Source organism: Trichosurus vulpecula, chromosome 7 (genome assembly GCF_011100635.1).
Source record: "Trichosurus vulpecula isolate mTriVul1 chromosome 7, mTriVul1.pri, whole genome shotgun sequence".
NCBI classification, from domain to species: Eukaryota; Metazoa; Chordata; class Mammalia; order Diprotodontia; family Phalangeridae; genus Trichosurus; species Trichosurus vulpecula.
This window is the reverse complement of record NC_050579.1, coordinates 243,231,490-243,256,212: the sequence shown is the minus strand read 5'-3', so window position 1 is coordinate 243,256,212 and position 24,723 is coordinate 243,231,490. Positions and strand designations below refer to the sequence as shown.

Sequence of the window (24,723 nt, the reverse complement as noted above, 5' to 3'; positions counted from 1 at the left end):
TCTACCTAGCCCAGATGCTACATTCAGTAGTGAACTTTGTGGCGACAGGTCATGAAAGGACATCTCAGAAAAGACATTGAGCCCTCAGGAGCCAAGATGGCAGAGTGAAGTCAGGAACTTACCTGATCTCTTGCAAATTCTCCTCCAAACAACTTTAAAATAACACCTCAAATGAAATTCTGGCACAGTGGAACTAACAAAAGGTTGGAGTAAAACAATTTGCCAGCCCAAAACAATTTAGGTCAGCAGGTAAGGTCTGTGACACTGAGGTGGACCTAGAATGCCTATGACCAGGTGGGATTTATACCGGGAATGCAGAGCTGGTTCGATATTAGGAAAACTATTACCACAATTGACTGTATCTATAACAAAAACATCAAAAATGATATCATCTCAATAACTGTAGAAAAGGTTTTAAACAAAATACAGCACCCATTTCTAGTAAATCATTTGAAAGCACAGAAATAAATGGAGCTTTCTTTTAAATGATAAGTAGTATCTTAGCAAGCAGTTGGACATCTTCCCAATAAGATCAGGGTGAACCAAGGATGCCCATTATCATCACTATTATTCAATATCACCCTATATATACTATCTATAAGAGAAGAAAAAGAAATGGAAGGAATTAGAATAGGCAATGAGGAAACAAAATTATCCCACTGTGTAGATGATATGATAGTATCCTTAGCGAATCCTAGTGAAGTAACCAAAAAAACTAGTCGAAATAATCAACAACTTCTGCACAGTTGCAGGATATAAAATAAACTCACAATAATAACTGGCATTTCTTTCCATTATCAGCAAAGTCCAGCAGCAAGGTGTAGAAAGAGAAATTTCATTTACAATAACTGTAGACCATAAAAAGTATCTGGGAATCTACCTGCCAAGATAAACCCAGTAACTGTATGAACACAATTATAAAATACTTTTCGCACTAATAAAGTCAAGTCTAAACAATTGGAGAAATATTAATTGCTCATGGGTAGGTTGAGCCAATATACTAAAACTGACAATTCTACATAAACTAATTTAGTTACTAGGTGCCATACCAATCAAACTATTCAAAAATTGTTTCAGAGAGCTAGAAAAAAATTTCACAAAAATTCAGGTGAAAGGACAAGAGGTCAAGAATATCAATGGAGAAAAAATGTGAAGCAAGATGGTCTAGCAGTACCAGATCTCCAACCGTATTACAAAATGGCAAGCAACAACCACTGATTAAGAAATAGATTGGAGAGCAGAGCCAAGGTGGCTGAGTAAAAGCAGAGACTCACCAGAACTCTCCCCCAAAACCTCTCCAAATACCTGTGAAAATGACTCAAACCCACAAAAAGACAGTGTGAAACAAATGTTTGGCCCAAGACAACCTGAAAGGTTGTCAGGAAAGGTCTGTTGCACCAGGCTTAGAGAGAAGCACAGGCAGTGCTACCAGAGACTGGCCCCCAGAAAACCCAGAGTCCCCCACAGGGGACTGAATCACTGACAGTTGTGGTGGTTTCCAGACTTCTCAACCCACAAACACCAAAGACAACTTAGAAGGTCAGTACAAAAGGGCTGTTGTACCTGGGTCAGAGAGGAGCACAGTCTAGCACCAACCCCAATATAGCCACAGCCTAGCAAACCAGGAGTAGGCCTTGAAGGTGACTGAATTAGCAGCAGCAACAGGAGGAGCTGCTGTTTTCAGACCGCTCAGTCCACAGTTAGTAAGAGGATTAGACAACAGGACAAAAGGAAATTACCGGGGTCTCTTTGCTGGCACTGAGACAGGACTCTCTTGCTTTGCCCATACTTAGATCTGAGTCACAGTCCTAGGTGACAGTCCTGGGGCACAAAGGAGCAATATCAGAGATTGTGGCAGCAGTGGACAGAGAACACTCCTCACAGTTCCAGGGTGCTTGTGGTAACCCAGGCCAGGAGAGAAGTAAACACCGCTCCTTGGTTCATACCATCTCAGAAGAACTGAAAATTTACAGGTCCTTAGAAGGATCTCTGAAAATAGCTACACAAAAGCCCCGAAGGTTGGGAAAATTCACCATCCACACTGGAAGTAAAGTCCTACCTTAACAAAGATTTAAAAAGTAAAGAAATAGGCTGAGAAATAAGCAAGCAATGGAAAAAAGTACTCAGACCATAGACTCTTACTTTGGAGACAAAGAAGATCAAAACAAACACTCAGAAAAAGACAACAAAGTAAAAACTCCTACATCCAAAGCCTCCAAGAAAAATACGAATTGTTCTCAAGCCATGGAAGAACTCAAAAAGAATTTTAAAGTCAAGTAAGAGAAGTAGAGGAAAACTTGGAAAGAGAAATGAGAGTGATGTAAGAAAATCATGAAAAACAAATGAACAGCTTGTTAAAGGAGACCTAAAAATACTGAAGAAACCAACACCTTAAAAAATAGACTAGAACAAATGCCAAAAGAGGTCCACAAAGCCAATGAGGAGAAGAATGCCTTAAAAAGCGTAATTGGCCAAATGGAAAAGGCACTCCAAAAGCTCACTGGAGAAAATAATTCCTTAAAAATTACAAGGGAGCAAATGGAAGGTAACGACCCTATGAGAAATCAAGACATAAAACAAAACCAAAAAATGAAAAAGTAGAAGAAAATGTGAAGCATCTCATTGGAAAAGCCACTGACATAGAAAATAGATGCAGGAGAGACAATTTTAAAATTATTGGATTACATAAGGCCATGATCATAAAAGATGCCTAGACATCAGCTTTCAAGGAATTATCAGAGAAAACTGCACTGATATTCTAGAGCCATAGGGCAAAATAGAAATTGAGAGAATCCACAGATCACCTTCTGAAAGAGATCACAAAAGGAAAACTCCCAGAAATATTGTAGACAAATTCTAGAGTTCTCAGGTGAAGGAAAAAATATTGCAGGCAGCCAGAAAGAAACAATTCAAGTATTGCAGAAACACAATCAGTGTAGGTTTAAGTCGCATCTTTGTGACGATTTTAGGTCACATGGGTGAGTTGCATGTGTGACTCACCCTTGACACTGAAAAAGATATAAAACCAGGGGTTGGCTGTCCTTTTCTGGAGCTCTGACCCACAGCCGTGGTGGCACATGTGACTCTGGGCGTGCCCTTGTTATGAGCTCCCGGGCTGAACTTAGATGTTGGCAACTATGAATTGTATTTGGCCTGTCTGTCAATGTTTGCAATTTGTTTGTATTTGCTCTGAAGTTCAGGGTGCTGGTTTTTTCCCCTGGACTAAGTGAATGCTATTCATATGCTGAATTACAGTAAGCTTGTTAACCCCTTAACATTGCTTTCCTTACTAAAGCAGATCAAAAGGACATGGGCTTGCAACATTCTGTGAGTTGGTTGTTGTCAATTTTACACCACCCACAGCAGTTGCTAGCCAGATTGTTGAAACACAGTTACAGTCACATTGTGTGATGACAGACTTTGATATACTTGGCTCTTCTCAGCAATGTAAGGTCCTAAGACAATTCCAAAAGGCCCATGATGGAAAATGCTGTCCAGACCCAGAGAAAGAATTATGGAGTCTCCATGCAGATTGAAGCATACCATTTGCTCTCTCTCTCACTATATTTTGTTTTGTTTTCTTTTGTTTTTTCTTTCTCATGGTTCATTCCATTAGTTATAATTCTTTTTTGAAACATGACTAATGTGAAAATATGTTTAATGTGAATGTATATGTAAAGCCTGTATCACATTGCCTGTCATCTTGGGGAGGAAGGAAGGGAGGGAAGGGCAAAAACTTGGAACTCAAAAGTTTGTGAAATTATATGTTTTAAACTAAAAATAAATATATGTTTAAAAAATCTTTTTACGGGGGGGCGGAGCCAAGATGGCGGCTGGTAAGCATGGACTAGAGTGAGATCCGTACCCGAGTCCCTCCAAAAACCTATAAAAATGGCTCTGAACCAATTCTAGAACGGCAGAACCCACAGAACAGCAGAGGGAAGCAGGGCTCCAGCCCAGGACAGCCCGGATGGTCTCTGGGTGAGCTCTATTCCACACGGAGCTGGGAGCTGGGAGCTGGGAGCTGGGAACGGAGTGGAGCAGAGCCCAGCCTGAGCGGCGTGGACGATCCAGACCGGAAGCCGGGCGGAGGGGGCCCTAGCGCCCTGAATACGTGAGCAGTTACCAGACCCCTCGACCCACAAACACCAAAGACTGCGGAGAAGGTTAGTGGGAAAAGCTGCGGGAGTGGAAGGAGTTCACGGTTCGGCTTCCAGCCCCGGGGGCAGCGGAGGTGGGGCAGCTACAGCTGTTGTTACTTCCGGCTCCAGGCCCACCTGGTGGGGGGAAATAAGTGGCGGATCACAGCAGGGGTGCACAGCCTGCCGAAGATCTGAGCCCAGTCTGGACTGGGGGTCCTTGGGGAAGGAGGAGTGCGGCTCTGACAGAGCTGGCACCTCCCCCACAAACGTAGAACATAGAACTCTGTAATCTACAAGCAGTCATACCCCACTGAAAAACTCAAGGGTCAAGTTAGTTGGTTGGGAATATGGCCAGGACGCGAAAACGCGCCCAGATTCAGTCTCAGACTTTGGATTCTTTCTTTGGTGACAAAGAAGACCAAAACATACAGCCTAAAGAAGACAGCAAAGTCATAGAGCCTACAACCAAAGCCTCCAAGAAAAACATGAACTGGCCCCAGACCATAGAAGAACTCAAAAAGGATTTGGAAAAGCAAGTTAGAGAAGTAGAGGAAAAATTGGGAAGAGAAATAAGAAGGATGCGAGAAAACCATGAAAAACAAGTCAATGACTTGCTAAAGGAGACCCAAAAAAATACTGAAAAATACACTGAAGGAAACAACACCTTACAAAATAGACTAACTCAAATGGCAAAAGAGCTCCAAAAAGCCAATGAGGAGAAGAATTCCTTGAAAGGCAGAATTAGCCAAATGGAAAAGGAGGTCCAAAAGACCACTGAAGAAAATACTACTTTAAAAATTAGATTGGAGCAAGTGGAAGCTAGTGACTTTATGAGAAATCAGGATATTATAAAACAGAACCAGAGGAATGAAAAAATGGAAGACAATGTGAAATATCTCCTTGGAAAAACCACTGACCTGGAAAATAGATCCAGGAGAGATAATTTAAAAATTATTGGACTACCTGAAAGACATGATCAAAAAAAGAGCCTAGATACCATCTTTCAGGAAATTATCAAGGAGAACTGCCCTGATATTCTAGAGCCACAGGGCAAAATAGAAATTGAAAGAATCCATCGATCGCCTCTGCAAATAGATCCCAAAAAGAAATCTCCTAGGAATATTGTTGCCAAATTCCAGAGCTCCCAGATCAAGGAGAAAATACTGCAAGCAGCCAGAAAGAAACAATTTGAATATTGTGGAAACCCAATCAGAATAACCCAAGACCTGGCAGCTTCTACATTAAGAGATCGAAGGGCGTGGAATGCGATATTCCGGAGGTCAATGGAGCTAGGATTAAAACCTAGAATCACCTACCCAGCAAAACTGAGTATCATGTTCCAAGGCAAAATATGGACTTTCAATAAAATGGAGGACTTTCAAGCTTTCTCAGTGAAAAGACCAGAACTGAATAGAAAATTTGACTTTCAAACACAAGAATCAAGAGAAGCATGAAAAGGTAATCAAGAAACGGAAATTGCAAGGGACTTACTAAAGTTGAACTGTTTTGTTTACATTCCTACATGGAAAGATGATGAGTATGATTCATGAGACCTCAGTATTAGGGTAGTTGAAGGGAATATGCATATATATATATGCATATATATATGTTTATGTATATATATAAGTGAATGTGTATGTATGCATGTATCTATGTGTATATGTATGTATGTGTATGTATGTGTATATATATATATATGTAAAAGAAAGAGAGCAGACACAGGGTGAGTTGAGGATGAAGGGAAGATAGCTAAAAGAAATAAAATGAAATTAAGGGATGAGAGAGTAACCTACTGAGAGAGGGAGATAGGGAGAGATAGAATGGGGTGGATTATCTCCCATAAAGGTGGCAAGAGGAAGCAGTTCTAGGAGAGGAGGGGAGTGGGCAGGTGAGGGGGGAATGAGTGAACCTTGCTCTCATCAGATTTGGCCTGAGGGGGAATACCATACATACTCAGTTGGGTATCTTACCCCACAGGAAAGAAGAGGGAGGAAGATAAAAAAAAAATAATAAAAGGCAGGGGGATGATGGAGTGGAGGGCAGATGGGGGTGGAGGTAATCAAAACAAACACTTTGGAAAGGGGACAGGGTCAAGGAAGAAAATTCAATAAAGCGGGATGGGTTGGGAAGGAGCAAAATGTAGTTAGCCTTTCACAACATGAATATTGTGGAAGGGTTATACATAATAATACATGTGTGGCCTAGGTTGAATTGCTCAACTTCTTAGGGAGGGTGGGTGGGAAGGGAAGAGGGAAGGGAATTTGGAACTCAAAGTTTTAAAATCAGATGTTCAAAAACAAAAAAACTTTTTGTATGCAACTAAAAAATAAGATACACAGGCAATGGGGCGTAGAAATTTATCTTGCCCTACAAGAAAGGAAGGGAAAAGGGGATGAGAGGGGAGGGGGGTGATAGAGGGGAGGGCTGACTGGGGAACAGGGCAACCAGAATATACGCCATCTTGGACTGGGGGGGGGAGGGCAGAAATGGGGAGAAAATTTGTAATTCAAACTGTTGTGAAAATCAATGCTGAAAACCAAATATGTTAAATAAATAAATTGCATTAAAAAAAAAATCTTTTTACATGTAACTGGGAAACAAATGCACAGGCAATGGGGTATAGAAATCTGTCTTACCCCACAGGAAAACAGAAGGGGAAGGGGATAAGAGAGGGGGGTGATATAAGAAGGAGCAGAATTGGGGAAGGGATAATCAGAAGCAAAACACTTTGAGGAGGGACAGGGTGAAAGAAGAGAGAGAATAGAATAAACAGGGGTAGGGGAAATAGGATGGGAGGAAATACAGTTAACAACAGCAATTATGAAAAAAAATTGAAGCAAGCTTCCCTGATAAAGGCCTAATTTCTCTAACATATAGAGAACCATGTCAATTTTATAAAAATAAGAGAAATTCCTCAATTGATAAATGATCAAAGGCTAATAAGTTTTCAGATGAAATAATTAAACTAATCTATATCCATATGAAAGAAATATTCTAACTTACTATTGATTGAGAAATGCAAGTTAACACAATTCTCGTACCTATTATATTAGATAAGAGGATAGAAAAGGTAAATGACAAATGTTGGAGGGCATGTGGGAAAAAATGAGACACTACTGTACTGTTGTCAAAGTTGTGAATTCTATAGAGTGACTTGGAATGATGCCCAAAGGGCTATAAAACCATGTATACCCTTTGACATAGCAATACCATTACTAGGTCTGAATTCCAAAAGAGAGAAAAACAAAAAGGAAAATGACCTATATGTACAAAAATATGTATAGCAGCTCTTTTCTGGGGGGATAGAATTGGAACTTGAAGGGATGCACATCAATTGGGGAATGGTTGAATAAGTTCTGATAGGCAATTATGATGGAATCCTGTTGCACTACAAGAAATGATGAGCAGGATGCTCTCAGAAAAACCTAGAAAGACATAGGTTGAAGCAAAGTGAAATGTAATGGGTACAATGTAACAGCAATATTATAGGATGATCAGCTGTGAATGACTTAGCTATTCTCAGCAATACAATGCCATGACAACTCTGAAGAACTTAGGATGAAAATGCTATCCATCCCCAGAGAAAGAACTGATGGTGTCTGAATACAGATTGAAGGACTTCATTCACTTCATTTTTCTTGTGTCTTTATCTATGCTTTCTTTCACAACATGACTGTTATGAATATGTTTTGCATGACTATACACATATAACCTATACAGAAGGAAAGCAGGAAACTGTAAAAAAATTATAGCAAGTTTATTTGATAAAGATCTCATTTCTAAGACTTATAGAGAATTTCACCCCACTTAAAAGAATACAAGTCATTCCTCAATTGATAAGTGGTCAAAGGATATGAACAGGCAGTTTTCAAAAGTAGAAATCTAAACAATCTATAGTGATATCAAAAATTGCTCTAAATCACTAAAAATTAGAGAAATGCTGAGTACCATGTCATACCTATCAGATTGGTTAGTATGAGAGAAAAGGAAAATTACTAATGTTGAAGTGGATTTGGAAAACTTGGTACTCCAATGTACTGTTGGTGGAGTGGTAAACTGATCCAACCATTCTGGAAAGTAATTTGGAACTAGGCCAAAAGGGCTATGCAACTGGTTATACCATTTGACCCAGCCATACCAAGTATATATCCCAAAGAGATAAAAGAAAAAGGAAAATTATATAACTGTATAAAAATATTTATAACCTCTCCTTTTGTGCTGGCAAAGAATTCTGTGGTAGAAATTGAGAGGATGCCCATCAATTGGGCAATGGTTGAACAAGCTGTGGTTTATGATTGTGTCAAGAAACTATTGTGCCATAAGAAATGATGAGCTTGATGCTTTCAGAAAACCCTGCGGAGACTTAAACTGATGCAAAGTGAAGTGAGCAGCACCAGGAGAACAGTGTACACAGTAATAGCAATATTATAAGATGATAAACTGTGAATAATTTAGCTATTCTCAGCAATACAATGATCCAAGACAGGTCCATGGGTGAAAATGCTATCTACCCCATAGAAAGAATGGATGGAGTCTAACCACAGATCACAGCATTATTTTTAATCTCTTTTCTTTTGCAACATGGCTAGTATGAAAATTTGTTTTGCACAACTACACTTTATAATCTATAGTAAATTGGTCAAGGTGTGTAGGGAGAGGGAAGATGAGGGAGGGAAGAAGTGAATCTGGAACTCAGTATTTTAAAAAATGAATGATAAAAATTGTTTCTGCATGTATTTGAGGAAAATATGAAATGAGAAATAAATTGAGGACCTACATTTCCAAAGAAAAAAGGATTAGCAGGGTTCTGAAGATGTGAGATTGGACACAAATATTTCCTACATTTGTACCTCACTATCATTTTCCATTAACTTTGTGCATACTCTCCTCCATCATGAGCATGCCTTGCATTTGTAAGAAGAATGTTTGTAACTGGTTTGCTTACTATGCCATTTGAGTAAACGCTTTTATTAATGGTTAAATTATTCTACTGGCTGAGTATTAATGGGCAGCACTATGGTAGGGGCTTGGCTGCTACAATGTTAAGATGGTAGTTGCCCTTAGAACCTCAGATAGCAGCCACCTCTCTGGGAAACACCAGCTTCCTAATATAAGTTATAGGGAAATGAGGCCAGAGGGCAGTGATAAACTTGACTATCTAACCTTTTTTATTCTCCAGGCCTCAATCTTTTCATCTGTAAAATGAGGGATGAGAGAGTACGTTGGACTTGAGCTTGACTGCCAGCTCTAAATCTATGATTCAATTAAATATAAGAAGCTGTTTTGGGACTATCAACTATAGAGACTAATTGGACTTAATCCTATCTAATTGTTGGGCAAAAATGGATGTGCACTAACTTCTAAAGGATGCCATAAGAAGAATAAAACTCTATTCAAAAAATGTATAGTCTAATCAAGACCTATTATTTTTACAAGGAAATGGAAAAATTAAAATTTGCTAAGGAAAATCAGGTTATGGATTCTACTCAATAAATTCTGAGTTCAATAGTGATAAAACAAGACAGGAGTCTGCTATTTTTAACACTAAAAAACAATTTCTGCACATGCCACATAAGAATATCTATGTTCTCTCATCACCTTTTGTTTATGGTTTCTTTTATTAAAGCTCCTCAAATTATTTTCACTTTATTAAGAAAACTTTTATCCTACTAAGCATGTTCTTGAAGGCTCGTTTTACTTGCTGGTTCCTTAGGGTGTAGATGAATGGGTTCAAAAGCGGAGCAACTGAGGTATTGAGCACAGCTACTCCCTTATTAAAAGCTGCTGCTTCTTTCATAGAGGGGTTAATGTACATGAAGATGCAGCTGCCATAGGAGAGAGAGACAACAATCATGTGGGAAGAGCAGGTGGAAAAGGCCTTTTTCCTTTTCTGAGCAGAAGGGATTCTCATAATTGTCCCCATGATATATGCATAGGAGATAATTACTAAGACTAATGTAAAGATAAGAGTCACCACAGCCAAGACAAACTCAGTCATCTCTATGTAGTGTGTGTCTGCACAGGCCAGCTGGAGCAATATAGTATAGTCACAACAGTAATGGTTGATGATATTGGATGCACAGAATGGCAACATTATAGTCATGATATGTGGCCCAATAACAACCAAGAAGCCAGACAACCAGCAGCTGAGGATGAGTTGGAGGCAAAGTCTCTTGTTCATCACCATTGTATAATGCAAGGGCTTACAGATGGCCACATAGCGGTCATAGGACATGGCAGCCAAAAGATAAAACTCAGTCGCTCCCAAAAAGATGGCAAAAAAGTATTGAGTAAAGCATCCAGCAAATGAAATGATCTTGTTCCCAGTTCCCATGTTCACTAGCATTTGGGGGACAAAGACAGTTGTAAAGGAAATTTCCAAGAAGGAGAAATTCCGGAGGAAGAAATACATGGGAGTCTGGAGCTGGGAATCCAGCAGGGTGAGAATAATGATGGTCATATTTCCAGTGACACTTATGAGGTACATTAGTAGCAGAAAAACAAAAAGAATAATTTGGGTCTTAGAGTCATTTGTCAATCCTACAAGGAAGAACTCTGTCACTGTGGTTTGGTTTCCCATGATCGACATCTGCAAATTTCAGTTGGAGAACAGAGAGGAAGCTTTTGTTAAGTACAGTTCTGTGCCAGGCACTCTGCTAAGTGCTTTACAGATATTTATTTCTCGCAGCAACCATAGGAGATAGGTGGTATTATCTCCATTTCACAATTAAGGAAAATGAGGCAGAGAGAAGTTAAGTGACTTGCTCAGGATCACATACCTAGCGTCTGAGGCAGAATTTCAATTCAAGCATTCCTCTTGGTCCACACTCCTTCCTCCTTCTCCCTCTCTGCCAGTGGAGGCAGTCAGAGCATGGAATCCCGGATGACATATTACTAATGTGTTGACAAGTTGTAATTATCTGGACCACCTTTCTTCAATGGAGAAACAAAATAGTGACCTGGTCCCTGCAAGCTAGTAGAAGGGACCTAATCACAGGAAAAAATGTTATTAATGAGATGTGAAATGAAATATAAAACATGATGGGGGATCCATCCCTATATGCCGAGGAATGTTTTCCATCAATGAATCTGAATTGAAATAACACCACAAGATGAAGAATAAATCAGATCTCTGAGACCAAGGGAGATTTCTAGAAGAGGAACTTGAGAAAGAGAAGTCTCCTTGGGTGGGGCCAATTTTTTGAGTCTCTGTGTCTGTTAGCACATTAATATCCATTATGTGATTACATCCTAGGACTACATCAAGGTATGTGTGAAAAAGGGAAGATCAGTCCTCCTTCCCTTCCAACAATAATACTGAGATAATACTATTAATAATGACAACTATTAACAATTTAAAACAAAGGAATAGTAAAATAAAATACTTTAATGGATAAAAAATGTTTCCTATGCATCATATTATTTGAGTCTCACAACAATACTATAAATAAGCTTCAGTCGATATTCATGTCACCTTTCTATGGATGAAGAAACTTAGTTTCCTAGATGTTAAGTAACTCTCATGAAGGCAGAAAATAAGTGGGATTTAACTCAGATCTTCCTGACCTCCGAGGCCACTTGTCTGTCCACTAAGGAGAAGATAATGAAAGTTTTGGAACAAAGGGGTGACATAAACAATCTCTGCATGAGAAAGTATAATGTTGGAGCTCTGGAGAGATCGGACCTGGAGACTGAGATTTGTCATCATTTCCATAACTTCCTTCAAATTCAATCCAATTGTACTTTCCTAAGGATTTTCTCAGTCAAGTCAGTCAATATTTGTTAAGCACTTTCTCTGTGTCAGATATTGTTCTGAGTACTGAAGATCCAAAAAGAGTCAACAGACTGTCTCTGCCCTTAAGGAGGTCACAATCTGTTCAGGGATAAAATAAGGTACAGAAGGGTAAATAAGAAATAACGAAGTGAGGGAGAGACATTAATTAAGAGGGTTTGGAAAATTTTTCCTTCAGAAGATGAGATTTTATTTGGGACTAAAGGGAAACTCTTAAGTGAAGATGTAAAGGGAGAGTAATATAGGCAGAGGGGAAGGCCAGAGAAAATGACTCAAGCTAAGAGCCGGAGTTTTCTAATTCATGGAACAGCCGGGAGGTTAGTGGCATTGGCTCAAAATGTACATGTTCTGGAGTAAGTCATGAGAAGATAGGAAGGGTAGGAATGGGATAGATTATCTTCATAGCATCAAGCTTCAAGCTTCAAAGTGAGAACTTGATTCTGGAGGCAATAGAGAGCCACTGGAGCTTAATGAATGTGTATGTGTGTGTATGTGTGTGTGTGTGTGTGTGTGTGTGTGTGTGTTTGTATATGAGAGAGAGACAGACAGAAAAACAGACAGATAGACAGACATGGTCAGATCTGCATTTTAGAGAAATCACTTTGCTGGCTGAATGGAGGATAAACTGAAGTGGGTAGAAACTTGAGGCAGACAGATCCATGAGCAGGCTATTGTGATAATCCAAGTATGAGGTGAGGTGATAAGGGTATGCACCAGAGTGGTGGTAGGCTCAGAAGAGAGCAGGATGCTTCTTGCAGAGATCACAAAAGTGAAATTGACTGCCCTCCACAATAGATTCGGTATGAGGTTGGCGGAGGGTAAGAGATAGTCAAGGATGTCACCTAGAGACTGGAGAATGATGTTGCCCTCTGCAACAACAGGAACCAGAAGGTGGGGAGGGAAAAACAATATGTTTGGTTTTGGATATATTATTGCAAAAAGTCTGAAAACCAGTTGGAGATGTAGATTGAAGGGCCGCAAGTAGGTTAAACCAGGATAGGTGTATCTGAGAATCATCAGCACAGAGTGTCATAAAATCCATGGAAACCAAAAAGATCCATGAAGTGAAGCAGCATAGAAGAAAAGAGGGCTCAAGACAGAAGAGTAGAGGTCATCTATGATTAAATGGCGTGGTCTGATGGAGGATCTAGCAAAGGAGTCAAAGAAGGACTGGTCAGATGGGTAGGAGGAGAATGAGGAAAGAGTGCTACCCTGAAAACCAAGAAAGAAAAGAGACCATCAAGAAAGAGAGGGTGATCAGCAGTGTCAAAGTCTGCAGAAAGATCAAGAAGAGTGAGGACTGAGAAAAAGCTATTGGGTTTGGCAATTAGGAGATCACTGGTAACTTTAGAGAGAGCAGTTTTGATGGGATGTTGAAGTTGAAAGCCAAAGTATAAGCTGGTAAAAAGAGAGTGAGAGGAGAGAAAGTGGAGGTACTTATAGTGGGTGGTGTTTTCAAAGAGTTTAACTACAAGTGCAAAAGAGATCTTTTCCCTTGTTTGCTTACTTGTTTATATAACAAATTCTTTTAACACACACATCCAGTTGTTCTTTTGGCAAAACAGGTAGGGATAGCAGAAGTGATGTGGATGTTGCAATATCAGTGGCTTCCTTTGCTCCCAAGCAGGTCTAAGGCTCATTTCGTTGATTTTTATGTCTTTATCATGCATTTATTTAATTACGCATCTACAGATACACACAACATCTGTTGAACTATTAATTTGAGCAGTAGAGAGGTTCTTTACCAACCTAGAGCTTTCTGACCCATAAATCCTCATTCTCCACTTCTACCTCTTAATACTGACTCTCTCTTTCGCTGGTAAACATATTTCTTGTTAAATAAGGAGAGTTTCCTTAACATTTTATATTTTAAGAGAAAATGACATTTTTTTCTGAATCTGTATTTATACAATACCTTTTTAAGGTGAATCATTTTAATTCACGTTCAGTAAAAATTAGCCAATGATACAGGGATCACATTTTTATATTTTGTTTCTTAAGTAGATATTAGCCTAAAGGAAGCCAATTCTTAACCCATTGATACTTATTTTCAAAGGCCATTGGGAGCTAATTGTATAACTTTAGTAGATTACATACCTTCTCTGGGCCTCAGGTCAAATTTCCTTCGATGATCTGTAAGATCCCCCTTGTTCTAAACCCATGATGCTAATGCAGCTTTCACATTCTCTGAGTCTAGGTTCCTCTATTGTGAGATTGAATTGATTTAGAAAACAAATGCTCTGTTTAAAAGAGGAATCAGGGGTAGCTAGGTGGCATAGTACATAGAGCACCTGCCTATGGAATCAGGAAGATCTGAGTTCAAATCAGGCCTTAGACACTTGACACTTACCAGATTTGTGACCTTAACCCTAATTGCCTAACAAGAAAAATAAATAAAAAGGGCTTCTCTTGGAAACCCAAGGCATTGGTTCTCAGACTTGCAATTCTACTTGCTGATAGTTGAAATTAATATAACAATTCTTTCCTCTTCATATTTAAGCTTTAAGAATTAAACTGTGTCTTCCTATTTGTTTAGGAGTTGAGAGAGGGGGAAAATAGTATGTGACCATTAATGGTAATTCAAAGTATTCTGTGGCTGACATGCCAGCAGTTAGGTGGCAAATCACAAAATTTCAGGGTTTTATAAATTTGAAGTTGAAATCTCTAGAAAAGTCCAGTACATTCAACTGGGAAAATGTTTAAGTATTTAAATTTTGAATTGTTAATTTGTGAAATTATGGAAGGGGGCAGGAATACCTGGTTCCTTGGGTATGCAACAGCAAAGACCAGAATTAGCAGCAGGAAACAGGGAAACCATCACAATTTAATTAAACACAGAGGGTGTGGGGACAAAAGGCCCATAAAGGCAAAGAGAAGTGATAAAAGAAATACAGAGGAAGACAGTGTGTGAAGTAGGTTGAATGGGGAAGTGGATAGGGAGGGGGAAGAGGCAGAGAGTATCACTCACATAACTAAATTTGGCCTCTGAGTAGGAAATTCCATTCAAATCATAACCAGAGCAGTGCATTTATACTTGTATACAGACATATCTACACATAGATACGTTTATATATATGCGCATATGTAATGTGTGTGCACATGTGTGTGTAAGGCTATTTCAATATAATTAGTTTCTTTTGTGCTCCTAGTATTTTATTCTATCTACTTAAAAGAATTACTTTGAGAAGAGGTCCATGGACTTCACTCAGATGGCCAAAGGGACGTCACAAAAAAAGATGAAAAACTTTTGCCTTAGAACATGGACATTTTGCTATCAACTGGATAATATTGGACACCTCAGTTGGAGAGTCTTTCTATGGGGTATTTGTTAAATAATGGGTTTCATTTGATAGTTTTAATCTTAACAAATGGATTGGCTATCTACATTATATTCACCTTTCCACTTTGATGACACACACCTAAACTATGAGAATTCACTCGTTCAATGTTTCCAGTTTCTCAAATCATTTTTGGGGGGACACACTAAATAAGAATGGGGAAAGTCTGCACACACACACACACTCACACAGGCACACATATACAGAAACACAAACACACACAAACCTACAGTTGTTCTTGTTATCCATCAGGGAGGGGCAGCAAAAATGATATGGATATTCAAATGGCTTCCCACGCTCCCAAGAAGTCTAAGCCTCACTGGGATACCTATCCCTCATACATTTAATTGTACTTTTTCAGAGAAGTGAACATGTGTTTAAACACTTTCAATTTCAGGAGCAGAGAAGTTCTTTTCCAACCTAGAGCTTCTTTGACTGACAAATCCTCATTCCCACTTCTACCAACGCAGTAGTCACTCTCCCCTTCTCTGATAACTCAGATTTCTTAATCAGTTACATATTGATATTTTCCCCAACTTTCATATTTTGAGAAAATGCAAACATTTTTCTGAATATCTATTAATCCAACACCTCTTTAAGGTGAGTAGTTTTATTTCATGTTGATTTAAAATTTTACAATGATATAAGGATTACATTTTAATATTCATTTACTTAGGTAAATATTTGAACAAAGGAAATCCATTTCTTAACCCATTGTTGATTATTTTAAAAGGCCATTGGCTATTTGTCATATGACTTTTAAGATGGTACACTCCTTCTCTGGGCTGTAAATCAAATTTCCCTCAGGAATGTGGAGTTGAACTGCCTGATCTCTAAGGGCCCTTCCTGCTCTAAACCCATAATGCTAATATAGCTCTCACATTCTCTGAGTCTAAGTTTGCTGCAGTGAAATGGAATTGATTTAGAAAAGAAATATTCTGTGTAAAGAGGGCTTCTCTTGGAAACCCGAGGCATTGGTTCTCAATCTTCTAATACCTCCATTAATAGCTGAAAGTGAGGCAACAATTCTTTGCCTCTCGTAGTTATGCTTTAAGAATTAAACTGTTTTCCCTTTTTCTTCAGGAATTGGAGGGGAGGGAAAAATAGTACATGATCATTAATGTCATTCAAAGAATCCTGTGATTGACATGTAAGCATGCATGTGATAAATCACAAAATTTCATGGTTTTAGAACTTCTGGGGATGAAATCTCTAACAACGTCTGGTAGATTCAATTGTAAAAACATTTAAGCATTTCAAATTTGAATTGTTAATAATTTATGAAATTATGAAATGGGAACAGGAATAACTGGTTCTTTGTGCACTCACCAGGAAAAAGCAGAATTGGCAGCAGGAAACAGGGAGGCAATCACAATTTAATTAAATATAGGGTGTTTGAGGGTAAAAGTCCCATAAAGGCAGAGACAAATGATGAAAAAAGTACAGAGAAAGACAGGGTGGGAGCCAGGTGGAGTGGCAAAGTGCATGGGGAAGGGAAGAGGCAGACAGTGTCACTCATGTAACCATGGATTAAAGTTGGGAATATTAGGCAGCATGGACAACATGGAGGCAGAAGGGAGATTGGGGGGCAGGAATTTGAGGTCTCCTTTTTATAGTGCTCTTTCGGGGAATAGATTTATCTCTGCCACCTTGGCATTAGTTCATTAGTATTTGAAATCATCTCAAAGTTATTGATAGTATTTCAAAGTTGTCAACTGAACCTTACCAACACCGTTTTCATGTTCTGCTGGTCTTTACTGTGGACATTTGAAATTTGTCTGGGATTTGCATATCATAAGATGAAAAACCTTGACAGCATTATCTAGATGGCTTCACCTGATTCAATACCTATTACCAGGATGTGAATTTTGGTTAATATATGATACAATTTCCAAATTAAATTGCCTTGATCATTGGGACAGTTTGTACATGACTTCCAGATTACCCATTGGAATCTTCTATCCTGGTATATACTGGCTATAAATTCTGTCCCCTTATACTGGCTACTTATAAACTTACTTGCTATACTAACTACTGGGGGAGGGTAGATCAGGGGGCTGGGAACAAGGTAGAATTTTAATGTAAAATCCAATAACAAAAAGACCATCGAAATGCAGATCCTTGGGCAACTGATTTGGTTATTAAACTGATCTTTTCCAAATGACTTGGATGGTCCACATGTAGTTATTCCTGCCTTTAAAAAGCTCTTCATGTATTCCACAGTTCTCATGCAGTAAGTAGAATCCAGTCTATGGAAACATACTACATGATGCATTGTTAAGGTTCTTAAGAGAGTTCACATTGATGTTGGAAATGACTTTTTGATAAAATCTCGGCTCATAAGACATAGAACTCTGGTACCAGGGGTGGAAGAGACCTTAGAGATCATGTGATCATTGGAAAGTCATGAATTTAGGATCGGAAGAGACCAGAAATACACCCCAGTTTGAGATCTTCCCTTCATACCTAAGGACAGAGAGGCCCAGAGAGGTCCTCTGACTTGCCTAAGGTTGCACAGAAATAGGTGGCTGTGATTTAAAATAGGTGGCTGTGCCTGCAAGCTAGCTTGGACCCCAAAGCATCACCAGAGAAAATGAGCCAGGACTGATAAAAAATAAGGCTGCTTTTGAGAAAACACTGAAATTGAAATTTAGAAAATGTCAGCACTGTCCTTCAGGTTTGCTGGCACTTGATTCTCCTAGAGAGGACAAAAAGGGATATAAGAGCATTAGGTTGCATGGGAGTGAGTAGAGGGAGGACATGGAGGATGTGGAGGTGACTCAAATGTCCTAAGTTATTCCTACACTTTCTTGGAGCACTCTGATGACTTTCTCCTTCTTCTGATCCACAGAAAATTATCTCTGAAAGCTCTGCATGCTCCTCTAGAGCTCTCTTCTGCACCTCACCTTCTCTCCTCTATCCTTGGCTTGGCCCCAGCGCTCTAGGGAACAGAGAAGGCAATGTGGAGGAAAGAAGGTAAAGGAAAGACAGTTAGGGTGGTTGGGATCAGAAAGGGCACAGAAGGACAGGAAAAGAAATATTTCAGCTCCTGGACTTCTCTTTCCCTATCAGACCCTCACAGAAGGACTAATGACAAATTTTGTCAGGTTTAAGGGAGATAACAAGGGTATAGCTCCTCTAACTTTGGAAATTACCATCAAAGCATATTGAAATGGATGAAAACCAAAGGCTGGGATGGTCTTATTATTGTTATCAGGAGAGAAATGATGGAAAGTGTCCAAATAGAGGGGAAATGTTAGTGGAAATAAGCATCCTCATGTGGTGTCTGGGCCCCAAGACTCCCCACCTACCTCATAGTGGAGCAACAGCTCTGCCCTCCTGTTCTGTCCAAATGGTTTAACTGTGATTGCTTTGGAGGATTTGAAGGCTTTAGTGTCCTTTGGGAAATGGTCCCTAGGCCATCAAGAAAGGCAGACACTGATTGAACTGCCTTTGAAAACCAATGTAGAAGTTTCTTTTTCTTTTCTACGTTTTCTTTCAAATGATGCCTCAGGATCAGGACTCCCTGTGGGTGTACCCAGAAACCAATCTACTTCATTACCAGCAAGTAAGACCACATGCACAGAGTTCCTGAAACACATCAATGTTGGTAGGAACAAATGTATTTACAAGCATGTCCATTATCACCCCTATTATACAATTTGGTACCAAAATGTTAGCTTTAGGAATTAGGAGAAGAAAAAGAAATTGAAGGAATTAGAACAGGCAAAGAAGAAACCAAAATACCACTTTTTGCAGATGATACGATTATTTGCTTAGAGAATCCTAGAGATTCAAGTAAAAAAACTACTTGAAATAGTAAATAACTTTAGCAAAATTGCAGGACATAAAATAAACCCGCATAAATCCTCAGCATTCCTGTACATTACTAACAAAGCCCAACAGCAAGAGATAGAAAGAGAAATTCCATTCAAAGTTACTGTAGACACAATAAAATATTTGGGAGTCTATCTGCCAAGACAAACCCAGGGACTATATGAACATAATTATGAAACACTTTTAATGCAAGTGAAATCAGATCTAAATAAATGGAAAAATATCAGTTGCTCATAGTTAGGCCAAGCTAATATACCTCATTGCCAGCAGGTAAGACCACATGCACAGAGTTCCTGAAACACATCAATGTTGGTAGGAACAAATGTATGTACATCCACCTTCCCCTCATCTTCTTCAGGTGACACATCACTCTCTTGAAAATGAAATACGTCTGCTTGTTTTTCAAACATGAAATTTTTAGGAAAGACATGCAGCAAATAGGCAAGAATCACATGATCATTGATAATGAAAAATGGAGAGCCCCAAAGGTTGAGCTTGTTCCTCTGAGAATTAACTGGACAACACAAAAAGTAATTTAATTCTCCTTGGGAATTATGTTTCCCGAAAGAAAATGAAGGGCAATAGCTGTGGTCAGCTAATCTGGATGGTCTGGGGCCCCTGTCCCCATTTCTTTCTATCTCCATCTCCTTTCTTTTCTTTTAACAAGAAAATTCTCAGTAATTCTCTCAAATATCCACTTTATATCTCTACAAAGTCTGAGAACAGATCCTCTTTATTGATGTACTAGCCGTATGGAAGCAAATTCAATGTGCTGCCTGGTAAAGTTAGCCAATGAGGACCTCGTAATAGTGAACAAAATCAGCCATTAAAAAACCCTCTTGCTCTTGATTCCCACTACCACCATTTTAGTTGTAGCTCTTACTGCTTTATACTGTATATATACTGTGACTGCCTTCTCATGGGTCTATAGGCTACACCTAGTCCTTCCATTCACTCCATGCTACCAAGTGAGGCTCTAATACTGCAGTAAATGCAGAAGATCATGAGTATGGGCACTTCCTCCACCTGTACAGAGCATAAGCCTTTTATTGACCTCACAACTAAGGAACTGCTAAGTGTCAGACATTGTGCTGGATGCTGGGCATACATGTACCAAGAATAAACCAATCCATGCTTGCAAAGAGCTTAAATCCTAATATGGGAGATGAGTAGTACATGTAAAAACATAAATAAGATGAATATAAAGTTAATATACACACATGATATAGTTAAATAGAAGGTAGTTTGGGTTGGAGGGCACTAGCATTTGTGGGGTTGTGGGGGAGATTAACAAAAGACTTCTTGTAGAAGATGGTGCCTGAGCTGCATCTGAAAGGGAGAGAAGGATTCTGGGAGATGGAGATAAAGAGGGAATGCATCCCAGGCATGAGGGAGGGCTACTTCAAAGGCACTGAGAAGGGTGATTGAGAGTCTTCTTATCCTATATGATGCATGTCCAAAGAGAATCTATACAATGCACTGAATAGACATCAAGTTGCAGACATTCAAAAACCTCTAGGTTTTTCAATATTTTGTGCAAACTAGTGTAACAGTTAAGCAGTGCTCATTGAACATTGATGTTTCTTAAGCATCAGCTACTGTGTGCATGGAAGTGTGGTAAAGGCTGGGCATAAAACACAAAAAAGGACTTATATGGCTCCTGCCCTTGCCCTGTCTTGTAAAAATCATAAGAGGAATAAAATAAATATACAGCTAACTGTTATTTTTGAAAATATTTATAGGTGACAGGACACCTAATGAAGGGAGTTAGATGTCTGATTTGTATCTTGATAGGCTTTGAAAAAGCAAGTGTTTTCCACCTGTTTCCCTCAAACTGAAAATGCGATTGGTCAATCTTTGTTTCCATTTGTTGTTGTCTTTCATGATATCTTTTATTCAACTTTCTTCAAAAATTTCAAAAATCATTTCAGAAAAATCAGGCATATACTACATCCTACTTGTGTCCATCATACATGTAAGTCTGACCCTTTAGATTACCTGCAATTTTGCCTCTTCTGAGGTTGGGACATTTTTGTCGTCTCCACTTTATTAAAATGGAAACTCCTAATAAACATAAAAATAATAACTGGTGTTCATATAAATCTTAAGGTTCACGAAGAACTTTACATTTATTTGAGCTTTACAACACCTCTGGGAGGTAGATACTATAAGGTATCATCCTTATTTTGCAGATGTGGAAATTGAGACTCAGACTCTTCATCTTTAAGAGTTAGTAAAGGATAAAGGCCAGACTTAAATCCTGATCTTTCCACTGTGCCATGTAACTTGCCCAAGGATACTAAACAAATGAAATTCAAAGGCAAAGCCTTGAAGGAAGTCTTCTGAATTGAATTTCAGGGTTCGTCACATATATAGACAGGAAAGGAAATTAAATTTCACCTCTTCTACTCTCTGGAAGCTGTGATTCAAATAAATCCTTAATCAATTTTTTTCATTATGGATTGCCTAGCACAGTGCTACTCTTTCCCAGACATCATGCTAATTATTGAGGATATATAATAGAGAATTTGAGAATTAAAAGTGATTTTGGTACCCATCTGGCCCAACCTTTACCTGAAAAGCAATCTCCACTATAACATACTCAACAGGTGGTCACCCGGCCTTTACTTGAAGAACTCCAAGAAGGGCCCCTGTTCTCACTCTTGAAGCAGACCATTCTGCTCATCAAGAGAGCTGTAATTGTTAGGAACGTTATTGTCTTTCTTGATATCAAGCCTGAATTTGTCTCTTTTCCACGTTGTACCTGGTTTTATCTTCAGAGGCAGAGGAGAATAAAATGAATCCCTCTTGCACATGACATCCCTTGAAATATTTAACACACATATCACGAATGAAGCAAGATTTCTCTTGGCAGGGCTCAGCATTTCCAGTTGCTTCAGCTAATCTTCCTATCATACATAAGTCAAGCCCTTCACAATCCTGGTCGCCTTCCTCTGGACACTAACTTGATGATGTCTTTCCTCAACTATTTCATCCAGAATTGAATGTGATACATCAGATCAGGCCAGACTACAACAAAATTGAGCAGGTCTATCATGTCTTTATTCCTAGAAGCCATATTTTATCTTAAATTTCTGAAAAGGGTTTGGTAACTGTGTTATGTAATCAATTCACACTCATATTCATATATACATACATGTGTGTGGGTGTATATGTTTATCCACAGACATGAGTACATGTACAAATACATTATGCATCTGAAATATTTTTAAAAGCCATCTCCAATAGATAAGCAATTAAAGGGTATAAATAGTTATTTTAAAAAATTTCCAGATATTAACAACCATAAGGAAAAAATGTTCCAAAGTACTACTAGTAAAAGATATTAACATCAAAGTGACTCTGACATTGGAGCTTGTTACTACCTCATCTATCTTGCCCTTTCTCTTAAATCCCTGTCTTCTCTTTCTCTTTTGCCTCCTATTTTCTTGCTGAGTATAATTAATTTGTATGTTCATGTCTGTGTGTGTGTGAATGAATGAATGAATGAATATATGAGTTTCTAAGACAGGGGTGGCAAACTTGTGGCCACAGGTGGCCCTCTAGGTCCTCAAGTGCAGCCTTTTGACTGAATCTGAACTTCACAGAACTAATCCCCAATAAAAGAATTTATGTCGTAAACCTTGGATTTAGTCAAAAGGGTGCACCCAAGGACCTACAAGGCCATGTGTGGCCTCAAGGCTGCAGGTTTCCCACGCCTGACTCTAAGACTTTGAAATTCCTTTGTCCAGTTTATATGAAACTAAGGTTTGGGTATGCCCTTTTGCCCTCCTCTTTTTTGCATATTTGTATAGTTTTTATCTCATGCACTCCAATTATGTAAGAAAATAAGTTCTCTCCTCTTAATCCTAATCCCCGACTCCTGTATATTTCTGTTTTCCTCACAATTCCTTTTTCTCATGAAAACATCAAAACTGTATGTTTGTGCCAAAGGCCTCTGCCTGTCTCATTCAATATTCTCTATAGACATTAATATTAAAATTCTTAGGGTTCAAACAGGGCAGTGGTTTCCTCCAGTACTACTAGAACATAAATAATTCATAATCATGGAGTTCCTTAAGTTGATCAAATATCTTCACTTGCTTCTTTTGATGCCTGTGTTTGTATTCGAAGTTTCTATTTATACTTCTGGTACCTTCATCAGGTAGAATTGGATACCTTCTGTTGTATTAAAGTTCCTTATCCCTTCAGGAGGATTACACTTGGTACTGACAGATTTTTCTTGATTGTAAGTTTTTATCTTTTGACTTTTGAAATGTCATATTCCAAGCTGTTCTCTTCTTTTGAGTGGCATCTGCCAAGTCTGGCATCATGGAGTGCTTTCATTTGTGATGCCTACAGTATTTTTACTTTAGTCTAGAAGCTTTAGGTTTGGCAATGATGATGCTGGGATCTTTCAGTTTGGGTTTCATTCAGGAGGTTACTGGTACAATCTTTATATTTTCTTTTTGTCCTTTGTTTCTAATAGATCTGGAAAGTTTTCTTTTTAAGATTTCTTGAAAATGGCAGGAGTTGGTCATGATTTTCAGGCAATATGATAATTTTTAGATTCCCTATCCTTCATGTGCTTTCTCCGTCAGGGGTTTTTTGGCAACTGTTCTTCTAACTATCAATCTTTTTATTTTCTTTTAATATGTTTTGTTATCTCTTGTAATTATTGCTTTCTGTTCAGCCCATTCTAATTTTCAGGATCCAGTTTTATGTAGAATTAACCACCAGTTATTCTAAGCTACTAATTTTCCTTGCCATTCTTTCCGTGTTAGCTGTCATTTCCTTTAAAATCACAATTTGGATCCCTCATTTCATTTCTTCTAGGTCCTCTTGTAAATGTTGTAATAATGACATTCTTTTCTCTGTGGTTCTACTTGAATTTCCTCTCATTTTCCTTCTTGAACTTCTCTCAGTTCAAGCTATTTCATCTTTGTGTTCCATGTTTGTTTGGCTAACTCACATCTCCAAACCTCTATTTTTGGATTGGGGTTGCATGTTCGGCCATACTCTCTTCTGTTATGTACTCTCATATGGCGTGGGTAAATAATGCTTGGTCCTTTATGTCGTGACTATCACAGGCCCTAACTTCCACCAAGAAGTCCTAACTTTTGGATTACTCTACTGAGGACTTATTCTAAGTGGATTTTGACTCCTCTGTCTCATTCTCCTTTCACAATCCTGAGCCCAGTGTGGAATCTTTTTCTTTTTGTTAGTCTGACAAACCCCAACACCATGTTGTTAATGTCAATGACAGCATACCTCCTTCAAGGCTCTTGGTGCTTTACTTCCCAGTTACTTCCATGTCCTTTTTTCTTTTATCTTTTGGTTCTTGGGCAGGAACTGTCGAAGTGCTGGTACGCCTTTTTTTCTCCTACCATGGTTCAATCTGAGCCACTAGAGCTCTGAATTGGATGCAGGCTGCCTCCATGGTGGATCAGGCATGGGTCACCTACGCACTAGCCTCAACCAGTTTTGTATTGAATTGTGAATGGGTCCTATGATCCCTCACTAATGATGATTTGGCCCTTTACTTTTTCAAAGATTTGTCCATCATCAGAATAAGAATACAGAGGGTCAGATTTTTGTGCCAGTTAAAAAGTAA

At 38.8% G+C, this 24,723-nt stretch overlaps 1 protein-coding gene across 1 annotated transcript; it reads right to left on the bottom strand.

The window, feature by feature from the left end:
• Nucleotides 1–9,783: 9,783 nt before the first annotated feature.
• On the bottom strand, nt 9,784–10,731 carry LOC118857861 (olfactory receptor 6C4-like). Its single transcript, XM_036768349.1, has one exon. The coding sequence runs from the start codon at nt 10,729–10,731 to the stop codon at nt 9,784–9,786; it is 948 nt and encodes a 315-aa protein (XP_036624244.1).
• Between the last annotated feature and the right edge of the window lie 13,992 nt (nt 10,732–24,723).

Coding starts and splice junctions, on each gene's coding strand:
- LOC118857861 (XM_036768349.1), bottom strand. CDS start 10,731: ATGTCGATCATGGGAAACCAAACCACAGTGACAGAGTTCTTCCTTGTA.